General features: G+C 44.9%; 1 protein-coding gene across 1 annotated transcript in view; it reads left to right on the top strand.

Annotated features, from left to right (window-relative positions):
* Positions 1-23,798, top strand: part of PCSK2 (proprotein convertase subtilisin/kexin type 2) — a 263,778-nt gene that overhangs the window by 209,997 nt on the left and 29,983 nt on the right. The window contains exons 7-8 of the mRNA XM_045981647.1: positions 2,380-2,468; positions 12,601-12,776. Of these exons, the coding sequence (XP_045837603.1) occupies positions 2,380-2,468; positions 12,601-12,776 (265 nt within the window). The remainder of the gene's footprint in view (positions 1-2,379; positions 2,469-12,600; positions 12,777-23,798) is intronic.

The following is a 23,798-nucleotide window of genomic DNA, read 5'->3' as shown; positions in this document are numbered from 1 at the left end:
TCTTATGAAGGGATACACTTGTCCTTCCACTGCATTCTAGGGATCAAAGCAAGCCGTCAATTCAAGGGGAGGGGAAATGCACACAGTAGGACTAGAGCTATTTAGAACCCTTCGGTAAAAGGCAAGAGAGAGCAAACAAACGGGAGAAAATGGATGGTGTCTGTTGCAGATAATATTCTAGAACATAAGCCACGGAAAGACCTTGCTCAGAATCCTGGCTAGCAAACCTTGGAAAGATTTTCAAATGAATGCCGAGGGTTCTTAATCTGGTCAGCCTCAAAGGTTCTGTGAACCCTTCGAAATTGCATGCAGAATGTTGGGAGTATATGCTTTCTTATTCCCGGAGGAAGGTGGGAAACTACAACATTCTATATGCCCTCAAAGAAGGCTATATTCCAAAAAAGGTAAGTCACCGTGATTCCGTAACTGACAGGCAGCATTACACACCTGTGTAGAGAACCAGCCTTGAAAATAACCAGTAACCCATGATATAGGAAAGACATCAGGGTTGGAAGCCGATGGCCAAGAAAGAATTCTTGAGATGTCTTTGGTACAAAAATGTGGTTTTATTAAAGCATGGGGACAGGACCTGTGGGCGAAAGAGCTGCACTGGGGATCATGAGGAATGGCCCTTTATATACTTTCAAGTTGGGAGGGAGTTAGGGATAGTGTAAGCCTCCCAGGATGCTGAGGGGGCTAGCTATTATTAAGAAAAGGTCATTTATTACTGTTTAGAAAAAAACTCAGTCATGAGACCCTTCAGATGTATTTTGGTGGGTCATATGCTTGGAGGATGATTGCCGACCTATATCTTGGATAGTGAGGGTTAAAGATAAAGGAAGTTTCCAAAGGAATTTTTAGATGTTAAAGTCGACTTACAGGAGCCTGAGGGTTGGGCTGGGATTGCCGTTTATCTTTAGCAAAGTTTTAAGATCCAGGCAGTGAAGTCTCTAAAGGAAGGTCACTCTTCCTGTTTCAGGATTTGTCAATGGGCTGTAGGGAGTAAGGACATTTGATAATTTTCCTTCTGCCTTTGTTTCCCACATCAGCCCATAATTCTAGTGCTTCAAACAAAACGACCAGCACAAAACTGTCACAGAGTCCTTGGTTTTCACTGGAAACCTGTAAGTGTATTTTCTGCTGGAAGATACTTCAAATGTTAAAGTAAAGATCAAATCTCAAGGTTGGAAATGCTCAGAGAAGCCTCTTTATGGTAGAGACAAGTCAAGGTGAAGGTTAGAGGAGGGGAGAGAAGGGGAGAGAAGGGGGAAGAAAGGAGCTACACAGATGGAAAAGTGGGTGCGCCATGTGCTTGATACCATTTTGGAATGTTAGTGAGGTCCAGAGCCAATGGCCAAGAAGGAATTCTTGAGACATCTTGGGTGCAAAACTGTGATTTTATTAAAGCATGGGGACGGGACCTGAGGGCAGAAAGAGGTGCACTACAAGCATGAGGGGTGACTGATTCTAAACTTGGGATTTGGGGGAAGTAAAGGAGAAGGGAGTTTTTCAAAAGGACTTTCCTATGCAAAAGAGGACCTAAAAGACACTTTAGGACTCGCCATTGACAAGCTAAGGTGGTTTTTTTCCCTCTAGCAAAGCCTTAACCTTAAGACAGTAGAGAGTTTCCTGGAGGAATGTTCTATTTTGCCTGCCTCAAGTACTTGTCAGTGGGCTGTAGGTCATTAAGAAATTTAATTTTACTTTCCCTTCTGCCTTTGTTTCCAACAAAGGCAGGGGAGGGGAGGGTGACGTTAGTGCTCTAGGAAATTGCATCTATGGGTCTCCGGAAGTTAGGCCATTGATAAGAATGCTTTTTCCCTTGGGGCGCCTGGGTGGCTCAGTCGTTAAGCGTCTGCCTTCAGCTCAGGTCATGATCTCAAGATCCTGGAATTGAGCTCAGCTCATTGAGCCCCGCATTGGGCGCCCTGCTCAGCAGGAAGCCTGCTTCTCCCTCTACCACTCCCTCAGTTTGTGTTCCCTCTCTCGCAGTCTCTCTCTCTCTGTCAAATAAATAAATAAAAATCTAAAAAAAAAAAGAATGCTTTTTCCTTGTAAATCACTAAGATGTTGGTACACCGAGGAGACTCCCATCCTGCAAAACTGTGATTTCTCTAAGGTAACCATTGTTGTTGTTGTTTTCTTCTTTTCCTTAGCCTTCCAGCAGCCTGGAAGTCCTGAGGAATGTCGCACAGATCCCACCTGGGGTGGGAGGTGAGGGAGGCCGTGAGCTTGCACTTTGCCCTCAGCTTGCCTTCTGCTCCCTCATCCGGCTGACTCCTGCTAACCGGACCATTGAAAAGAACAAAACTGCTTCCAGTTCACAGAATTTAAGGAGCCTTCCGGAAAGTTCCGACTTGCCTTTGTTTTTCTCCACAGCCACGGGACCCGATGTGCAGGTGAGGTTTCTGCCGCAGCCAACAACAATATCTGTGGGGTCGGAGTGGCGTACAACTCCAAGGTCGCAGGTAAGCTTTCCCTGCCAAACAGCAGGTGTGGTGGGCCAGAAAGCCTCACACTCTGGTCTCCAGCCTTGAGGGGGCGAGGGGGAGCGCTGGCAAAAATTCCCACTGGAGCAGCAGACCTGGGACTAGTAGTTTTTTTTCAAGTTTTTTTTTATTTATTTGATAGAGAGACAGAGGGAACACAAACGGGGACAGAGGGAAAGGGAGAAGCAGGCTTCTCGCTGAGCACAGAACCTGATGTGGGCCTTGATCCCAGGAGACTGAGATCATGACCTGAGCCAAATGCAGATGCCTAACGACTGAGCCACCCAGTTGCCCCTGGGACTAATAGATTTAGCAAGTGGTGGGTGGTGGGGAGAACCAGTTTTTTTCATCTATCTGACAATATCAATACACTGAGTTTTTTTATTCGACTGTGCTATGGATACAGAAAAGTGCATAGGTCAGGAGCACACAGTTCAGTGAATTTTCACAAACTGACCACATCCACATAACCCATCAAGACACAAAACATCACCAGTATCCCAAAAGCCTCCTCACGTCCCCTCCCTGCTACTACCCATATACACAAGAATAAGCATGAGCCTGATTTCTCACAACAAACAGTGGTCATTGCCAGCTTTTCAACTGGAATATGAACGGAATTGTACTGACTGTACTCTTTTGTGTCATTATCAATTACATTCTAATGAGACTCCAATAAAGCCTATAGAATATAAAAAGATGTGTACAAATTATTGTAAGCAGACTCAAACTTCACTTTAAAAAAAAAAAAAGATTTTACACAGTGCATCTCCTCTCTAAGGAAATATATTCTACCTAAAACCTGTGTATCAAGTTCCACGGGAAGGACATTCAACAATCTCACCTTTCCTGGGGACTTTAGAAATGAGGATGGCAGAATCACTACACATTTAGAAACCAGCGTCTCCCTCTCCAAAAAAGAGCGGGAGAGAGAACGAAAGGGGTCCATACGCTCTCAACATCCCGCTGGAGAATAGAGTGGCTCTTGGCACGGTCCACATTTTGCATCAAATTGGTTCTTAATTTATTCAAAGCTGAGTCACTCAAACTTGTTTTTCTTTTTTTACAACTCTCTTGATATTTTTTTCCTAGCAATTGAATGAAACCATAAACATACTTTGTGCTGACACTTGCATTTCCAGGGACCAAAATAAAGCCAGAAGAACCTTTACAAACCCATCATTAACCTCTTCCAGAGCTGTTTGCTAAGACGCTTGCTTGCCGAAGCGGGGTGCTGAATTTCACAAAAGAATACATCTGGAGGGTCTGAAATGCAAACGGGGGAAGCTTGCCTCTCCGGTTTCTGCTCTTTACTTGTGTGCATTCAAAATGCAAGCATTAAAATGTCAGAAGCCATTATGAGCTCAGGAGAAAGAATAAGACCCAGTTAATAATTTATAATGCAGGCTGGGACCTTGGGTATCTGAGGCGAACGATGTTCCCTATCCACAGGATAGAACTGGAGGCAACTGAAAAATTCACACCTGGATTTCCCATTCACTATGAATGCCTTCGAAATAACTCGGATCCCAAAGTGTCGTTTCAAAATAGCTTTGAAGCCCGAAGTAACTGGGTTTCTTTTGAACAAGGGATTCTTAGAACTATTGCCTGCAAAACTGAGTTAGGAGCAGCTCAAGGCATTAGGAGAGTTTACAGGGTCCCTTTCTCCATCTGCCTTCCAGCCTTTTCTCTCTTGTTATTTGCGCTCTGAAAATATCTGAGCAGTTCATCAAATAGTCCTATTTTCCCCGTTCTTTTTGTATGAATTCCCTAAAAGAGAAACATGAGACAAGGATTTGAGTGTGTTAACCCAAGAAATAAGAGGGCCGACAAAATGGGTTTATTCAGGATGACACAGAATTGCAATTCAGGACTTTGCAAGATATGGCAAAACCACAGACAAATCCCACAAAGCAGTGGAATGGAGAAGGAGGAAGCTGGGAGGAGTTGTTTTGAAGGAAAGTCCCCCGGAGAAAAGCAGGAATTCAGGGTGATGGTCACTACTCCTTGGCTGATTTGCAGGGGTAGTGGATTTCTTAAAGGAGAAACAATGTACATCTCTTCCAGCTGGTGCTAGAAATTATTGATTCTTTCCTGTTGACAACTCTGCTGGGATCTGTTATTGACATTTCTTCCTGTAATTGATATTGAGTGATACGGCTCCCCCTTCTGGACTCCCGATTCCATTTTAGCGAACTTTCCCTTTATTAATTTTCACTGACGCAAGGAGTTTCTTTGGGAGGTGATCCTGGGAAGCCAGTGGAGGAAAGACAGGTAAGGGAGGAGAGCCAGCAAAGGGTGTATAGATGAATCGGCTGCTCCTGTGGGCAAGTGGGGCTCTGAGGGACTGTGGGGACACCCCACAGAATTGCCCCCCACCAAGGTGAAGAGGCTGAGGAGTTTATTCGCCACCTCCTATCTCTCATTGATGGGGGGTGACTCCTGCGCCCTCAGCACCCTATCCAGCTGCCAGGTCACATGGGTGGAGCATAAATCCTGAGGCAGAGAACACACCCTCGTAAAGACACCTGGAGAGGACAGCAGATGCAGGCAGGTGCAACCCCTGAACTCTGCCTCATCTGCTGACTGGCTCCCAGCCCCAAAGGTGAGTGAATGCAGCCTCCTACCTTAAAGACATGACCTGACCTGTGCTTTGTGGAACCCCAGTCTGCTCAGGTCTCACGGCAATGCGAATACCAGAAATAGACCAGAACTGGTAGGAGGCGTGCCCAGCCACACAAAGGGTGTGAGCACAGGAGCCTCCTCTTCCACTCCCTTAACCCCAGTTTTGCTCCTCTGGAACTACTCACGCTGATGCTAACTGTTCGAGGGGCCCAGAAGTCTAGTCCCCATCCTCCTGTGCCTGTTACGACATCCAGTGTCCTCTGGGCTTCCCCGGAACAGCACAGGAAATTCTTCATCAGGAAGCCCTAGACTGTTACTCAGGAACTACAAAAAACGTGGAATTTCAGCCTCCTAGACCTTACACGTTTAGGGGAAACGTTTTGCTCCTTCTGGGTGGCAATCCCAAAAGTTGTCTGGTTGTTATTATTCTAAAGGAACCATGCCTTTCCAGACTGTCCTCGCAGGTTGCTGAGCTAGGAGTGTCTAGAGCGCCACCTGGTGGCCAGACCAGATCATTGCTAGTCTCTGGTGGTCTCCAGGTGTTCGGTACAAATAAGGAGATGCCAGAGGTGGGGTGGTTCAAGCCCTTCCTGCCTCTTGGCTCTCTCTTCAACCTGTCCTCAAATAAAAAGAGGCTTAAGTTAAGGTGATGAAGAATCTTAGCCCAGGAAGAGAAAAGTGGAGATAAGATGGTAAAAGGGTCCCCTGAAGGGAAAGAAGGAAGAAAACCACACAGCATCTCTTCGTCTGCCTGCTAGCTTGTTGGGTTTCTCTCTTATTCACAAACTTTGCTCACCTTTCCACTAGGGTTCCTGTCTTCTTCTTGCTGATTTGCATGTCTTCTTGGTATGTCCTCGATCTTAGCTCCTGCTTAGATAGGCCGTGCAAACATCTTCCCCCGGTCTTTACAGGAGGTCATTAGTCCACATGGATTTCACCTTGGTATGTCATGGTGGCCAGGGACCCAGTTTTATTTTTCTCCAAATGTGTACCAACCATTTGATAATCCTTCCTGTCCCTCTGATTTGTGGTGCCACCTTCATCGTATATTAAGTTCCTATGCACACATGCTTAGTCCCTGGGTAAATATAACTTAGATAAAACCGCCTAGCAGGTATGAATTAGGAAGTATAGCCACACTCCTACTGATGAGCCTTTGTATCTGCTCTTCCCTCTGCCCAGAACACTGTCCCCATAGCTTTGCCTGGTCACACCTCTTCATCCTCTTCTCCGGTTTCCCATTGCTTCCTCCAGCATCGCCTCCCACCTACCTCCTCATCTGCACGTGATAAAGCATGAGGAGATTTTTTTTCATCCCAGCACTAACCGCTGTCAGCTACTGGACATATTTATGTGCGTGGTGATTTGATCAGTATCTTTCTCCCCGTGAGGACAGGGGCCGTGTCTGTTTTCCCTCACCTCTGCCCCTAGAACAAGATCTGGGGCTCAGTGGATGCTCAAAGCCTATTTGCTGAGCACCAGAAAGCAAGAAAGGAGTAAAAAGACAAGGTAGGGTCAGTGATAAGCAGTAGAGACTAATCATCCGATTGAGAGAATGGATGGATGAATGGAGTCATGGGATGAAGGGCTTAAGGACGGAAGGACCTGAAGCTGCCAGAACTTCTACCAGGAAGCAAATGTTACCTCCTCTTCTACCAGAACCAACTCACCTTTGCAGCTTCATCCCAATCAAATTAGTTCCAAGGAGACCTGGGCCTTCTTACACCCTCTCCCCACTTCCCTCCCTTCCAAGGGCACCACCTAACTGCCCCAGGGCCCATCACTGAAAAGAGACAAAGGACCCCTCCACACCCACGCCCTAGCTCCAGGCTATCAAGCTGCAGGACCCTCCATCAATCATGTATCATTCAGGGTCGCAAATAGAGTGTGTAAATTTCCAGGAGCTCATCTTTTCTACTTATTCATCAGAACCTCAAAATCTTGTGCCGCAAAGATCCTTTAGTCCAAACACCCACTGATCTTGCATAAGGACAGCAACAAAATAGTACTACTACTAATAATAATAATAATAATAACACAGTTATTCTTTCCACTGTGTCAAACACAATACAAAACTCCTTACCCAACCCTTTATACAATCTTATCATACATTATTATATATAATACACATATTATATATTATATATTTATATTATATACTACCATATCAATATATTATATATTAACATTATACATTATAGTTATACATTAATATTAACATATTATATATTAATATATTATACGTTAACATCCCTTTTTTACAGAGAACAAAACTGGGGCCCCACAGCTTATAAGCTATAGAATAATTCTGCAGCCCACACAGCCTGCACCAGAAGTTCTGACCTTGGCCCCTACACTAAAATGCTTGAATAACTTCCCTTTTCCTGCCCTTCTGGGATAGCTTGGATCCAGCCTGGAGCCACATACCTGCAGTGACAAGAAACTCATTCCCTTCAAACGTCATCTGTTCTGCCTTCGGATATGTGTGACTTTGAGAAACTTCCTCTAACATGAGCTCTCTCTTTGATTTCTGTTGTCTGTTGTTGTGGACACAATTGTTACCACCTCTTTTAGATGACACAGGGCAGGGATGGAGGAAAGCTCCCATTAGTCTGACTCCTAAAGAGTAAATGTTCTAAAACATGTGAACACATCCATTTGGCATGTCCAAAAATCTTAGTGCCATCTTGAAGCTTTAATAACCTCAAAAATATGTATATTTGAGGTTTAATTATTTACATTCCCTTATCCACTTACTTACTTTCATGACTTTTGAAGAAAAAGACAAATTTTAAGTTTTTGACTTTGAAAATGCCTTTATTCAGTAATGCTTTAGGAAAATAATCTAATTCTTTTCTTCCTTTTGATTTTTAAAGATTATTTATTTGAGAGAGAGAGCACATAAGGGGGAGGGACAGAGAGAGAAGGAGAAGCAGACTCTCCACTGAGCAGGGAGCCCAATGAAGGAGGGGCTCAATCCCAGGACCCTGGGATCATGAACTGAGCTGAAGGCAGATGCTTAACTGACTGAGCCATCAAGGCGCCTCTCTTCCTTTTGATTTTTAAATCAGTGTTTGACATCATCAATCAAAGGGAATAAGGCAAAAAATTAAAATTAAAAATTTACTGTCCAAAATTTGCAACCACCCCCCCGAAAAATTGTACAGCAAATATAAATAACAATGCCTTCAAAAGATGTTTCTTGAAATTTGTCAGGTTTGTACTTCTGAGATTATTAAAGCTCAAAACTGCACGAAGGTTTGGGAGATGCTGTCTCTTGCTGCCAATCCCTTCCAGCACTCAAGTATGTGCCTACCACATACTTGGTTCTGCTATGGGTGGTGGGATACAGCTGTGAGGCCCCCTACGGGACCCCTGTCCTCACACAGCTTAGAGTCTAAGAGAAGACACAGACAATCAGTGAAATCAGCACAATAATATCAGATACTAATCACTGCTGAAACCAAACCAAAGCACGGTGGAAGAGAATAATCAGACTGAGGGGATGGGTAGAAATTTGAGGGTGGGAGCACCACCCTGGACTTCTGCAGAGTTCTGCAGAGCAACCCCAGGGTGAGGCCAGGCCAGGTGGCATTGTTAAGTCAAAGCATCTAGATTTTTGCCTTGAGCTTTGTGATGGGATCTCCTTTGTTCCACGATTCTGGAAAAGAGTTTGAAAACTATACTGTTGACTGTTATCGAAATACCCCGAAATTTCGCAGCCACCAATGAATTGCCTCCACATATTTGGCCGACAGAACTCAAAACCTTTCCTGGGAGTTCCCATAATTTTATCTAAGTTTTAAAACAAACCAATAAAAATCGCATAGTAACACAATGATGAACGTGTTTTCAGATCCTTATGTCAGCATGAATTCGCTCCTCAGCCTGCAGATTTATATTCATGAGCATAAAAGGGGGTGATTAGCAACACTGAGGTTCGTGCAGATGCGGCATTTGCTGGTGTGGACTACAAGTTCCCCTTTTATAATAAGGGCAGAGGTAGAAAGGATTTAACTCAAATCCCTGGGCCTTGCAGCTCTTAGAGAAGGAAGTCTCAGAGTCCCCACTGGTCAGTAGTGCGGTGATCAGACCCGCATGGTGGGGGGATAGATATGTTTGATGTCCGTACTGTGTTTCCTGATGCCATTGAATCACACCAGCCAGGAGAGCACTTTCCAACTGTGAACACACTGAGTCCTAGCCCCCGGGGCTTCCCTTTCTCCCTTTGCCTCTCACCTTTACTCTTGTCTTCCCTTGTTCTCTCTTTCTTATCTGTCTCTGTCTTTGTCTCTCTCTCTATGCCCTCTGTAGCTCCTACAGCATCCAGGGGCAAAGGAGAGAGAAAATCCTTGGGTCACCCTGAGCTTCTGTCTTGGCTACAAATGGTGCAGTCGCTTGCAAAAATGAATACTGTATCTCATTCAATTAATGCATGCCTCATTCCTCCCGAGCTTAACAAGATTAAAGGAATGTCGGGCGCCTGGCCCCAGAATATGAATGAGAGCCTCGCTCCCAGTCTGTGGCTGCCCCTGCATCCCTGGACGCTGAAACAGTCAGAAGATTAATACACACTAGCTCTGCTGTTCTGTGCAGCACAAAGGGAGCCAGGGAGGGCAAGAAGAGGAAAAGAAGCAGGGAGACAAAAGCTGCAAAGAGAGGGGGTAAAGGGCAGGGCTGGATGCACCGTACTGGCTGGATGATGAAATGCAGTGTTGTCTTTGTTTGGCACGCGGGACAGCTCAGGTCTACTTCTGCAGGGTTGAATTTTTCTCACCTTCTGGTTGAAGCGAGCTGTTCAGTTCTGCTCATCTAGACAAGTTCAAGACCATTTGGGTTTTCTTCTAGTGGGCAAGTGAAAACCAGCCTCCCTGCGATGTTTCTGTACCCAGAAAGTGGGCACAACTTCTGGCCAAAAGAAGCTGCACAATTTGGTTTACTCTGTGATCAGCTGATCACTATTGCTGAAAACATTTTTAAAATAAATAAAATACAGGGAGGCCAAAATCAAAATGGGAGGTTTTAGACTTCCTATCTCTTATAAAATGAACCATAAAACTTAGCTTCGAGGGGTGCCTGGGTGGCTCAGTCGGTTAAGCGTCTGCCTTCAGCTCAGGTTATGACCCCGGGGTCCTGGGATGGAACTCTGAGTCAGACTCTCTGCTCCTTGGGGAGCCTGCTTCTCCCTCTCCCTCTGCTTGCTGCTCTCTCTGCTCTCACTCTCTCTCCTCTCTCTCTTTGCCAAATAAATAAATAAAATCTGTTTTAAAAACACAAACCTTAGCTTCCAGAAAGTTCAAACCAAAAACTATGCTCATTCTGTATGAGCTTCTCCCCCCGGGAAAGGCTGTAAGCTGATTATTGGACATTTGTTGGCAAGAATGGTGACCTGATTTATGGATAGAGAAAACCCACAAATGGAAAATCTTGGCATGTTATTATTTATTCTTCTGGACTTGTCATTTCTGTTAGAGAAAAAAAAATCAGCTAAAGTAACGATAACATACATCTCCTCACCAAATATTTCTCAAGCTTAAAACAATGCTGATAACCTAGGACACAAGAAAAGAACAAAACAGACACATGCTCGGTACTCAGAGATTTCACTGTCTAGTGATGAATGTGTTGACCAAGAAGAGCTGTAAAGCAACCGAAAGTGTTTATTTGGGTCTTAGGGATTGCAATCAAGGAGACATGGAGTAAAATGACATCCAAACTGTGCTCCAAACTGCAAGCAGGGAGTATGGGCTTACACAGGCAAACCCCACAAGGTCCTGTAACTTTTTCAAAAGAATTATCATTTGTACTGACAGAGTTAAAGGGAATGTCTAAGGTTCACTCTTCATCTAACACATGCTACATTATCTCCATTTCAGTCCAGAGTAAAAGGATGTTTTCCAGGAGGTGATTAAGGTGTAATCAACAAATTATAATTGATAAGTCAAAAGTCCATGCAGTTCCAAAACTTGAAACAGGAGATGGGCAGAGGCCTTGCTTCCTGGCATCCTCCCCATCCGATTTTGGATGCCTCTCTTAGCAATGCTTACTTAAGGTTGTAATCGCCTTCCACAAATGAAACTCACAAGCAACCAGTTATGCTAGAAGGCAGAAAGTGTGGTGCTGGAGGGGCTGGGGTTGGAGGATGCAAGGGGAGGAGGGGGACTGGGTCCAGAATGATGGGCTGGGGATATGCCTACTGAGCACATGGGTTAGTCAGAGAAGGACAAGCATTGCGAGAAAATATATGCGAGCACACAGAGTCTGCTATGGGACACTGAGGAGGAAGGAGAGACCCTTGGAGAGGAGACAATTTTATGTCAATTTCACGGGCCCTGCAAGAACCTGGCTTGTCCTTATTTAAATGGGCTTGCATGCCATGTTGGAGAGTGATGCATGTGTCCTGGTGTCCTTTGGCCATGGTAAATACAGTTAAGAGGTGTCAAGATCCAGGTTTCGACTGTGTAGAGCCCAGTCCCTTCACTTCATAACTCCCATGAAAGAAAGACTTAGGGCAGCTGCTCTAACATTCTAGGGTCCTTACCACAAAAGAGAACTAGTGTACGGTGCAGAGAACCCTACGGCCCCCAAAGCAATATCTGGAGGGTAGAGATAGAGGGACCAAGTGCCCATCCCATTGGCTGCTGCTGTGCTAACCCTGGAGAGGCTTGTCAGGGATAGTCAGACGGTGATGTGAACTATGGGTGCCCACCAGTGCACCCCCTTCTGCATCCCCGTGTGCAGCTCAGGTTTACCCACACACAATCGTGGACCGCAGGACTCCACTCCTTTTTAACGTCTCAGCTACTTGTTGGAAGAGCACAAACTTTACATAGATGACATGGGGGAAAAAGAAGGGGGGACTGTGTCATGCACCCCATTACTAATATATTTCAGAATGGTTCATTGTACATTTCTGTCCTCTGCAAAACCCCTTCTCAGCTACTGCACAACTTGGAGTTCTTTTCCTGACTCCCCCGATCTTTGCACTGTTCCTGCCCCTCTCTCTACCCCCTAATCTCTAGGATTTACTCTGAAATATTTAATATTAATTGCACCCCCCAACACTGTCCAGACAGTGTATTTCTCCTCCGAAACTGCCCACCGACCTGTCCATACCCAATTGCTGAAAACAGAGCTTCCACTGGGAAACACACTTATCAAGGAATCTCTTTAACAAAAGTGGTCTCTCCCCATCAGAAATTCTAGTCAAGTTTGGGGGGCAAGGAAAAATTTCTTCACATAGTTACATAACCAAAGGCGTGGGCAGGGTCCCAAAAGGATCTAGTGAGATGGTTTGTGCACCCTTCTTCATCCTCTGAAGGTGTGGCCCATCCAGCCTGAGGCTGGACTCAAGATGCCCCAGCGTCCCCCAGGACACCCGGGTGGCAGACCCTCCAACCATACCCAGGACCCGAGCCCTCATCATCACCCTTCTGCCCCACTGGGCAACCAAACGTGGTGTTTCCCTGCCCGCATGGGACCACAGGTATCCGGATGCTGGACCAGCCATTCATGACGGACATCATCGAGGCCTCGTCCATCAGCCACATGCCTCAGCTGATCGACATCTACAGTGCCAGCTGGGGCCCAACGGACAACGGGAAGACAGTGGACGGCCCCCGCGAACTCACACTTCAGGCCATGGCCGACGGCGTCAACAAGGTAAGGACTTTGCTGTGGCCACCTGGCCCCTATCCTGGGGGGGTAGGGTGGGGGACGTTGAGGGTGGGAGGCATCCAGAGGAGGTGATGAGAATGAAGCAAGGGGCAGGGAAGGAGGCAGAGGTGGGGCTGTCAGAGAAATGGACCCCCAAACAGGGTTAGCAGTGAGAATTTATTAGAGGGGGCAAAGAGGAGGGGGCAAGAGGTTGCAGGGGGTGCCTTCAGACAGCAACGCTGGCCTCATTTGCATAAATGAACGGGGAGGAAGGAGGGTCATCCTGGGGGTCTGTGCTGGCACCCCCACTGTGCCACAGGTCAGCTGGGAGCAGCCCCCAGGCAACGGCATCTGGGTGTGGAAGGGACGGCTCCAGCACCCATGAGCCCCAGATTTTTGAAGCTGCCCTTCCTTGAGATTAGCCCAGGAACAGAGAGAGCCAAGGAGAAGAAACCAAGACAGAGCCTCCAAAGGGAGTGTCTCCAGTCAGCCGCCCATGTGAGAGGAAAGAAGTTCCCTTTCTACCATCTCAGGGCAGGGTCATCTCCAACAAGACATGAGCCAGGCCCCGAGATTAGAGTCTTCTGGGTTCAGGTCCCGTTTAGGACACTCAGTGTCTGGGTGTATCTGCAAATGACTTGACCTCCCTGCACTACTGCATTTTGCCTGTAAAATGGTGATAATTATTCATGTCTCCTGGGATCGTTGGGTGTCAATGAGATAAATATGCCAGGGTTTGGCACTGGGAAGTTCCCCAGGAAGGGTTGGTGTTTATCCAGGTTATTATGGACGTTTTGTCAATCTCCCCAAAACTTTGTGGCATGAAGCCCAGTGTTTTGCTAGTCTTGTGGGTCAAGAACTCAGACAAGGCACAGTGGGGATGGCAGGTCTCAGCTCCAAGAGTCCTGGGCCACCAGTGCAAAGCTCCAGACTTGAATTGCCGCACTGCTTTGTCTTCGAGAGCTCTTAGGATGGGCCAAGTTCCTCACCATTGGCGCCACAACATCAACCATTCAAGAGTACTTAGTCATTTTGTCTGAGTCTTGTCTTCAAGGTTGGACTTGCCATCAGGTAACAGTGATGCCCTTTCCATGCTTTGAGTTTGCTTGTCTAATCAGCCATGGACATGGGAATCACATTTCCCAAGATTACCACATGGTACGTGGAGTAAGAGTTGTCAGGTCCTAAGTGAAGGAAAGACCAGTATGTCATGTTCAGTGGATGGACTTTTGGAAGTGCATTTTAGGAATTTTTAGAAAGTTTTCTTCTTGGATTTTGACCGATCTCAAATGGATGGAATGGTTATAACCATGTTTGGATATATAAATTAGCACCATTATAAATGAACTACAAAATGCATTTGTTCTGTTTAAGTTATCTGAGGTCTATGTGAAATATACATGAACTTATTACTTGTACATTTATATCACTAAGATAGGTGTGTGTACGAAACACCTCAACCTCAACAGTAGCTTGGAAAGGTAAAAATATTGAAGAAAAGTTGAGTGGACAACTGAAGGCTATTTTGTTGTTGTTTTAAAGTGTTACAAAATGTCAACATTGTGTTTTGTTTTATTTTTAACTATTGTCACTGTTAAATCCCACAACTTACTCATCTTATAACTGGAAGCTTACACCATTTGACCTAGGTATGGTCACCCCAGTCCTCTTCACCCCTCAGGCCCCAGGCCCTGGTAACTCTCTGTTTCTATGAGTTTGACTTTTTTTAAGAGTCTACAGATAAGTGGTGCCATGAATTTATTTGTTTTTCTCTGCCTGGTTAATTTAACTTAGCATAATGCCCTCTAGGTCTGGCCATGTTGTCACAAATGGTAGGATTTCCTTCTTTTTATGGCTGAGTGTGTGTGTGTGCGTATCCTTGACAGATCTCCCCCTGAGTATTTGTTCTCAGTACACCTGGTAAGGCCAAGTCCCTACTTCAGACTCTGCTTCCAGTGAACCCCTCTGAGACATTATCTCATGGAGGTTCACTCTTTCCCTTGGAAGCTCAGAATCAAATTTGTGCCTAACAATGTAGGTTTTTGTAGGCTAAGTTTTCTGCTATCCCATTTTCTCCCTCTCTCTCCACCAGCCATGGCCTCTAAAATCATTCCTTAGCTCTTGTTCCCATGTCCTTTTTTGTATTCCTATTGAATCCAAATCTATGAATACTAGGAAGTATACAATTTGTAAAAGAATTGATTAAATGAGTTCCATGTGATTCCACTAAATTTAACTGTAAAAAGTCTAACTTTGGGATCCTCAAATTATTTCTTACTTCCACATTTCTTAGTTTTAATGGACTAAACCATCTCACTGGACAAAAATCGACAGAGTCTGCACCCTAAGCAATAATAGTGAGTCAAACAAAGTGCCACCCTTTAGAGCAGGGGTCTACCGACCTTGGCCCACAGGCCGGACCCAGCACACTAGCTATCTTTGCAAATAGTTTTCTAGGCCAATCCATGCCTTCGTGTCTTTGCAAACACAATTTCTCTTCCAATCAGGGCTGTCACAGTCTCCTTATGTAAAGAAGCACATGGGGCCTGGGATGATGGAATCATCCACAACCTCTCTTGTGGCCTGTCATCTCCATCTCCATCTTCACTAGACAGCTAGTGTTGCATGAAAGGAGGTCTGCCTCTGTTGCAGGGATTTTTTTTTTTAAGAGTTGGCATGAAATTAGAGAGCTAAGCTTACCAGCTGGGAGATCCCAGTTCTCACCTCAATCCCATCCTGTGTTGGCCATAGGAATTCACACGAGTCACTTAGGTTCTCCAAGCCAAATAAGTAAAATAGTGCATATCAGTGGTCCTCACTGTGCAGCCACTGGACCACCTGCAAGTTTGCGAGAGATACAGAGCTCAGCCCCGTCTGTTCCCCTGTTGTATCAGAGTCTGCATTTTAACAAGGTTGCACTTACGTTTGAGAGGTGCTTCTCTAAATGATTTCTAGAATACGTATCTCATAACCCCAAGGTGCTAAGACCACAAGATAATGTGGTTTTGAAAATCCCCCAATGACTAGGAAAGGGCAGTAGAGGTGACTTGTTTTCTGGAAGTAATGGCACGGTGCATCTTCATCTGGGTGGTAAGTTGAAGGGACTGATGACCAAGCTGGATGCTCTGGTTTGTTTCTGAGCTGCAGGAGCAAGGGCTCAGGTGGCTCAGCTTAAGGGGTTTCTTATAGGGATACACGATGAGGAACAAGATCGATGGGATGGATTCGAGCAGGACCTCATCCAGGCTGGGGCCAGACAAACGTTCTGGATCCAACATGGCTGCAGTATTCTGGCCACAGAGCATGTGGCGATCCCAATGGGAACTCCTATGGGCACGGGGCTTGGCTGTTCTCTCGTGTCTGTCTCTCTTTGTGTATCCCTCGCTGAATCCACTGTTCCTCTTCCTTGGGGCTTATGTTCATGTGCTACCTCTGCATAGACAGGACTCCCTCAGCAACCTCATTTGTCATAACATGTCGGGCTCTACTCCAGCCTCCATCTCCCCCACCACTCCCATGCTTGAGGGGGAATCTTGGCCCCAATTTAGGGGAGACACTTTTCTCTCTGGTAGGTTCCAAAACTAACAAATGTAGGTCCTTTGGACAGGTTTAGAACTTGAAGGGTCAGAGGTCAGTCAGAAGGTTGCTAACAGAGCCCCTTTCTTTTCTGTTCTGGTAACATCAAGTGGCAGTTGTCACCCTTGCACAGGCTTTGTAGAGCTCTGGAGGGGAAGTTTCCTCTGAACGGTTGAATTCTTTCAGAAGTCTCAATAGAAATATAACACCATGAGCTTTTCCTGTGTTATGGGTGGAATTCTTCTCCCCACCCACCAACCAAAATTCATATGTTGAAATCTTAACCCCCATCTCAGAATGTGACATTATTTGGAAATAGGGCCATTAAGTTGTAATTAATTAAGATGAGGTCATTCTGGAGCAGGGTGGTCCCCTAATCTGATATGACTAGTGTCTGTATTAAAAAGGTAATTTTGGACACAGACACATGGGAAGAATGCCCAGAGAACACAAAGGCAGAGATCGGGGTGATGCCTTACAAGGCAAGGAAGCCCCCAGCAGCTAGGAGAGAGTCATGGAACAGATTCTCCCTCCCAGCCTTCAGAAGGAACCAACCCTGCTGACACCTTGACTTTGACCTTCCAGAACAGCTAGACAATCTATTTCTGTGGTCCACACCACCCACACTTTGTTACAGCACATCTAGAAAACCATACACCTTCCAGTCTTAGAATTGAGATTTGGCCAGACTCCAGCAGTGCAGAAACAGCATGGTCACTTTTTCAGTTATCCTTGATGTCACCTGGCTCCCTTTTGGATAGCTAAGACAGCCGAGCATTGATCCACTTACAACTTATTCGCATCTGACACCTTGAGAGGCAGTCTTCCTTTGCTTTCTAACATCGTTCCTCAAAGGAGAAGCTTGCAACAATTCCTGTGTGCCATCATCAGCATTCAGCCCATCTGAGAGCCACAAGGTCCCCTGACATTTGAAAGGCACAGTACCATTTACAGAGGGGACTTACCAACAGGATGGGGGCAGGGGTAGGAGGAGGTGGTGCCCCATTTCAGTGCCTCAACAATTTGGAGGTTTTAGGATGAAATTTTGATACACAAACCACTTGTTTGGTTACTGTGTTGTTCACTGTGTTGCTGGAGAGAAAAGGTTGCATATCTAAGGACCCAGGACCAGGGGACAGTACCCTGGGGAACACTTGGCAGATGTCATCCTTCCCCAGCAGACAGGGATTTCCACTGAGAAGCATTCTTTGATGCCCAAGGCCAAAAAGAGAGATATGTAAGTGACATCTGTCCTCAGTCTGAATTTACGATGCACATGGCATTCAATGCAGCAAATTCCCGAGTGGCTGCTGTCATTTTCCATGGACTTCTGAACTGCTCCCCACATCTCAAGTCTGGATATGTCTCTCTCCTCCATCTGTAGCTTCCCCTGCTGCAACTAGAAAGGCCCTTTCAAGTGTGATTGTTCTGGAAAGCATGCCAACTGCACCAAAACTTAAAGAGAAAAATTGTTATGACTTATCTTCAGATGACAGCGTGTAAATATTTTAGAAAGTGAAGTGAGTATGATGAAAAATACATGACTTCTCATTCGACTTTCCCCCAAGCTGTGGGAATGGTTCTTTCCTTGTTCAAGGTGACATTTTTTTGGACAGAATTGTAGAATCTTGTACGTGTTGGTGTATTATACATGAGCAAAGAGCTCCTCTCAGTTATCTGGTCTACTCTAAAGGGAAGTCTACCTCGGAAAGGTAGTCTCCACCGAAACAAAGGAGACAAATAATTACCTAGCTCACAAAGGTAGGTCTTATGCTTGTCTTTGAATTTTAGCATCTTGTGGGTATGTTTTGTTTGACGGACATAGCAATGATAAAGGAAGAGGAAGAGGAAAAGGAGGCTGAAGGACCTTTTGGGGGATGCACTGTTTGCCACAGATCCTACCACCCCAAATTTTCTGACCTCTATTTCACACATAAACATCACCTACCTGGCTCCTTACAGATATGAGTTTGCATTTCCTGTATTTCTTCAGTGAATGCTTAAGTGAGGCAGCAAGGAACAAAGAAGAGAAAAAGAAAGGAAATTTTTTTCCCTTTATTTGATTTTTTCCTCTTTATAGTCTACATGATGACCATACAATAAAAGCATTTTTCACATTTTATATGGGAAGTAGGTGATATAGTCACAGACCCCTGAATTATGAGATATCCAATAACGGACTTCTTTCTTAGTTTGGGATCCCATAAAAGCAGACCCCAAGACAAGAACTGAGTTCATGTAGTTGCTTTGGGAACTAAAGCGAGGACCAATAGTGAAAGGGGAGGTATGACAGGGAAGAAAGGGGCCAATGAAGAGTGTGCCATCGAAGGGCTAAGGAATGTGGGCTTATGCCCACTGCCACCTGCTACAATCTCCAGAGTGCAGTTTGACAAAACCTAATCTTGGACTTAGAGTCCTCGCTGTCTGGGTAATAAAGGACCAGTAGGGTGATGTGTTTGCTGGTCAGAAAGATGCAGGCCTTGCAGAGACTGGTAGAGTAACAGAGCCCACGTGCTGGGGGACCACAGGGTCTCACATTGCCCTGACAACCAGAAGAGGCATTTAGACAACACTAGATGGCCTTGAAAGTGACAGTTGATTCATGAACTTCTTTCCACACCTTGAGGAAGTGCAGCTACCCAGGGCAACCTGTGGTACATCTACGGCTGGCTCTGATGGCTATATCCCAGCCTCTGATTAATCGTGGTTCAGGGTTGCTACTGGAGGGAGCATCTCAGGAGTATTTAAAGACAAGGCTACAGAAAGTCCTCTGAAGCACAAGTGAGACAGAGCGTTGATGGTTCATCAGGTGGTCCCTGGGGGATTGCACAGGGCAGAAGCACAGATCTTGGCTCTTTGGGCTGGAAGGTACAAAAGAGGAATCATTCACAAAATGGTGGCTTGAAGGGCCCCATGCAGGCCAAGGAGTTGGAGGGCTGCCCAGGGAGACAGTGATGAACTGGGCATTGGCGAAGCAAAGCCCTGGTGCAGCCCGCTGGAATTTAATCAGGGCAGTGGGTCTGACATGGTGGCAGTGAGTGCCAGGGCCTCTGGCAGGCAATGGATGCCTCCTGCCAAGGAACTCTCAGGAACACTCCATGAGCCCTGATTTATGCTCTGAAACCAAGCAAAGGTTCACGGTTGGGCAGGAGCTGCCAAAGTGTGGAGTCTGCGACCCAGTCTCTGAAATGATGATTGCAATTACAGTCTGTCCATTCATTTGTGATAAAGAGAAATGGAAGGCTGGTTGGCGGCTTTTGGGTGATTCCTTTCAAGTACTGGTCAGCCTGAGAAGGGATGGCCATCCATGTTGATTTCCCATTTTTAGCACTGAAAGTCCCACTTCCTGGGCAAAGCGCCAACACTCGGTCACTGCCCTGTGGCTTTATTCGTGCTAGTGACTTAGCTGAACCCAGAGAAAATCCCAACCAGCTTGAGGGACTGACATGAATGTTAACTCCTCACCAACTCCAGTGACATCAGAAAGGCTAATCATGGTGTGTTTGGATCCTTCTAGAAATGAGACAGGATTGCATAAGATTCTTCCCTACAAAGCCTAGATGTGGCAAAACAGGTAATAATTAGAGGCAACAATAGTAGGTACCATTAAACATGGCCTTGAGTAAAGGATTTCGTCAGAACCAAGGGCAATGTATCATCCTCTGTTTGGCTTTTCTGGAACTTGTGACACCCCCAGGGCAGTCTTGAACTCCTGTGGAACCTGATGGGGACACAAAGCAGACTCCATGATCCAGGGGCAATTGCCCAGCTGCACTGTCCTGGTGGCCAGTTCACAGGAGCTCTCCAGGGGGACTGACCCCTGTTCCCACAGGGAGAACCTGCTCATCAGCTCACACCTGGCTGGCTTTTCTCCCTTTCTCATTTCATGTTCCCCTGCCCCTAACATATGCTTCCTGAGATCATCCCTCCCCAAACTAACTACTACTCCCTGGTCCTTGTCTCAGTGTCTGGTTTTGAGGAACATAAACTGGACCTAGCCCCTTTCTCCTATAGGTGTATCCAGTAGCTTTCTGAAAGTAAGTCTAGCTCCTTACAGGAGGATCCATTCACCCTTCATCCCCATTTAAGGACCTTTGTGCATTCACCACCACCTCCAGCACTAAGTACCGAAAAGAATAGAAGTGATAAATCATGAACCCATTCTGCATGGGAATATAATTCCCATTGTATTTTATGGGAAATATACTGTATGGGAATATAATTAATCACTTATATTGTGACAGAGAGGGACTCTCTAAGCAAAAAAGCAAAGGGAAAATATTTACCAAAATATGTAATAAATATTACTATATATAACCTTTCAAAATTTCTGCAAGTCTGGTCATTGTTAAAACTCAGCAACGGATCCATGGGGATTCATTATAGTATTCACTCTACTTTTGTTGTGCTTAGCATTTTTCAGATGAAAAGATTTTATTCATCCCCCAAAATAAAAAGCATTTCAGTAGGTGGATAAGTTGTCAAGAGGAAGAATACACATTTCAGGAAAAATGAAAACAGCAGCTGCTCTAATATTATACAGATGGCTATTTGTGGCTTGGGATAAAAATTCCAGGGACTGCATTACACAGAGATTTCTTTCAATGCTATATCTGCTAGAAGGCAAATGGAAGTGAACGTGATGAACTGTATCAGTCAGGAGAGGCTACATTAAGCTGTGGTAACAAAGAGCCCCAAAAGCTCAGAGGCTTCAAACGACAGGGATTGATTTCTCATTCAGCTACACATCTCCATGGCCACTAGGGGACTCTGCTTATCAGTTCCTCAGGGAACAGAGCTGACATCTGGGACATTGCTAGGCACTGTGCAGAGGGAAAGAGAGTGTTCTACAGCCACTGGAACTGACTAGTAAACAGCTCAGCCTAGAAATGACACTAGTATCAGCCACTCCCACTCAAAACTCATTGATTAAATTGGCTTACAAGACCCCACCCAACCACAAGGGGATCAGGGACCCAGACAGTAGACAGCTACAAATATATGTCATATAGCACCAATGAGTCCAGAAGAGCTGCTAGGTGACTCAAAAGGTAACCAGGGATCTAGTGAGGACAAACACAATGTCAAAGATGTTTGTGAAAAGCTTGAGTAAAATTGTTCAACAAACTCTGAGTGCAGAAAGGCAGTAACTATAAGTCAGTACATTGTTTCATAGTTAAAATATGTATTTGCAAAAAATAATAAGTTTATGCAATATAGTGGGAAATTTTCTGCAAGTCAAAACACAATATATATTTAATTTAATAGAAGATTAAATACATATGTAATATAAATGACAGAAATTTGGCTAAAGTCTTTATAGAAAGAGCTCTAACAAATCAGTAAAAAAAAAAAAAGATGAAAGAAAAAAAGGCAAAGGATATTATCTTTGAAGCTTGGTGCTTTGTTAAGCTATTATAAAGCAACAATACAAATGAGCAATAAGGATGCAAAAAGATACTCAACTGGCCGTGGAAAAATACATAACTCAAACAACAAGGTACCATTTTGCCCACAAAATTGGCAAAATTAGTTTTTAAAATGTATGATTCTAAATCTTGACCCACAAGGGCTGATTGTGGAATTCTTACACATTGCTGGTAAAAAAAAAAAAAATTGTTAACAAGCCTTATAAAGAGTAGTAGCATGGCAGTATGGATCAAGAATCTTTGAACACTCATTCCTTTTACCCAAAATTCTTTTAGAAATTCTGCCTAGGACACCTGGGTGGCTCAGTCAGTTGAGCACTGGACTCTTGGTTTGGGATCAGGTCATGATCTTGAGGTTCTGAGATCAAGCCCCACCATCAGGCTCTGTGTTCAGTGCAGTCTGCTGGAGACTCTCTCCCTCTCCCTCCCCTTCTGCCCCTCCTCCCACTCTCACTGTACTCTTTCTCTTTCTTAAATAAATAAACAAAATCTTTTTTTAAAAAAATGAAAATGTGCCTAAGGAAATAAACAGAAATGCAAAGACATATATAAAATGATGTTCATTCAGAACTTTAAAACTTAGAAGCAGCCTTCCATGTATGTGTAAGAAAAAGAGTAAATAAATTATGGAATGGCTATTTAATACAACTAGCAAAAATTACAACATAGAGGAATATTTAATTATATCAGGAAATGTTTTGCTATTATATTATAGTAAAAATACATTTGAATCAGGGCCACAAAAATGGATATATTTTATGATCCTAATTTCATTCTTTAATCTCTCCTTATACTTCACATTTGTATATTAAACTGGCAGGGATCCACAAAATATCACCAGGGATTGTCTATTCGTGGAAGATTATAAAGGATTTTTATTTTCCTCTTCAGGGTCTAGATTTCAATTGCTCTATAACGAACATGATTTTTGCAATAAAAATGCAATAACTTTTTTTAAAAGTACGTCAGTGTTGTATTAAGATGTCCAGGTGACTGGAAAATAAAAAATTAGTATAACCAAGTGTTTAGGAAGAGGCTTCCCTCTCTGGTATCTGCAGGCAGGTAATACCAGTGGGTGGGAGACTGGTCTGGTCATTTGCCCAGATCACTACACATTGGTGTGAGCAAGAGAGACTGACTCACTTTAACCCCATTCTTCTCAAAGTGGGATTTTCACCTCCTAAGGCTGGTGATGTGCTGGGCAGAGGCATATAGAGCTACAGCACCAGTCTCTGGCTAGAACTTTACTTTAGCTGATGGTAAGCAATTTGAAACATTATTTTTATATTATGAACAAAATACAAAATCTGCATGAACTTTTAAGACATTTGCAAGGGGGGGGAGTGATGTCAGCATCATGGCAGGGTGAGTCAATCCCTTTGTTTCTCCTCTTTGATTTACAAGTAGGGCATCCATAGCCCAATAAGGGCCCCTCTGCACAGCACACCAGGACTCCAGAGAGAATCTAACATCTGTATACCTGAAGTTGGGTGGACACAAAGTCAAGGGCATTGCAGCAGAACACGGAGAGCACCAGCAGTGGTGCCTGTAACCCCAGTGACCCTGGCAGTGGCAGTGGCCCCAGAAACCAAGATAACCCCAGCAACCCGGGACAGCAGCAGCACCCATGACCCCAGCACACCCTGCAGCAGTCCCAGCGACCCTGACAATATCAGCGCTGATGATGATCCCCCTGCCCAAGTAACTATGACAGCTAAGAGCAGGTGGAGGGTAGAAAGTGTGTGCTCCCAAATACAGCCATAAAGCCCTTAGGAAGAGAGGGGGAGGTGGGTGGGGGGGGAAATCTGTGCTATATCGCCACCTTCTGGAAACCAAAAGAAAGGCCTTTAATTCCCAACCTCTTGAACTGTTAAAATCAAAGTAAACAACTTTACCAAAACAAGAAAGGTATTCACTGCTTTGAATGTGCCAGCAGAGGCACATCTCATCAAACACCATGAAAAAAACCACAGTAGTAAGGTATCACCAAAAGAAAATAACAGTTCTCCAGCAACCAATCTTC

Source organism: Meles meles, chromosome 16 (assembly GCF_922984935.1).
Source record: "Meles meles chromosome 16, mMelMel3.1 paternal haplotype, whole genome shotgun sequence".
In the NCBI taxonomy this organism is placed as follows: domain Eukaryota; kingdom Metazoa; phylum Chordata; class Mammalia; order Carnivora; family Mustelidae; genus Meles; species Meles meles.
The sequence above is the reverse complement of the archived record's forward strand: the minus strand, read 5'-3'. Positions and strand labels throughout refer to the sequence as shown.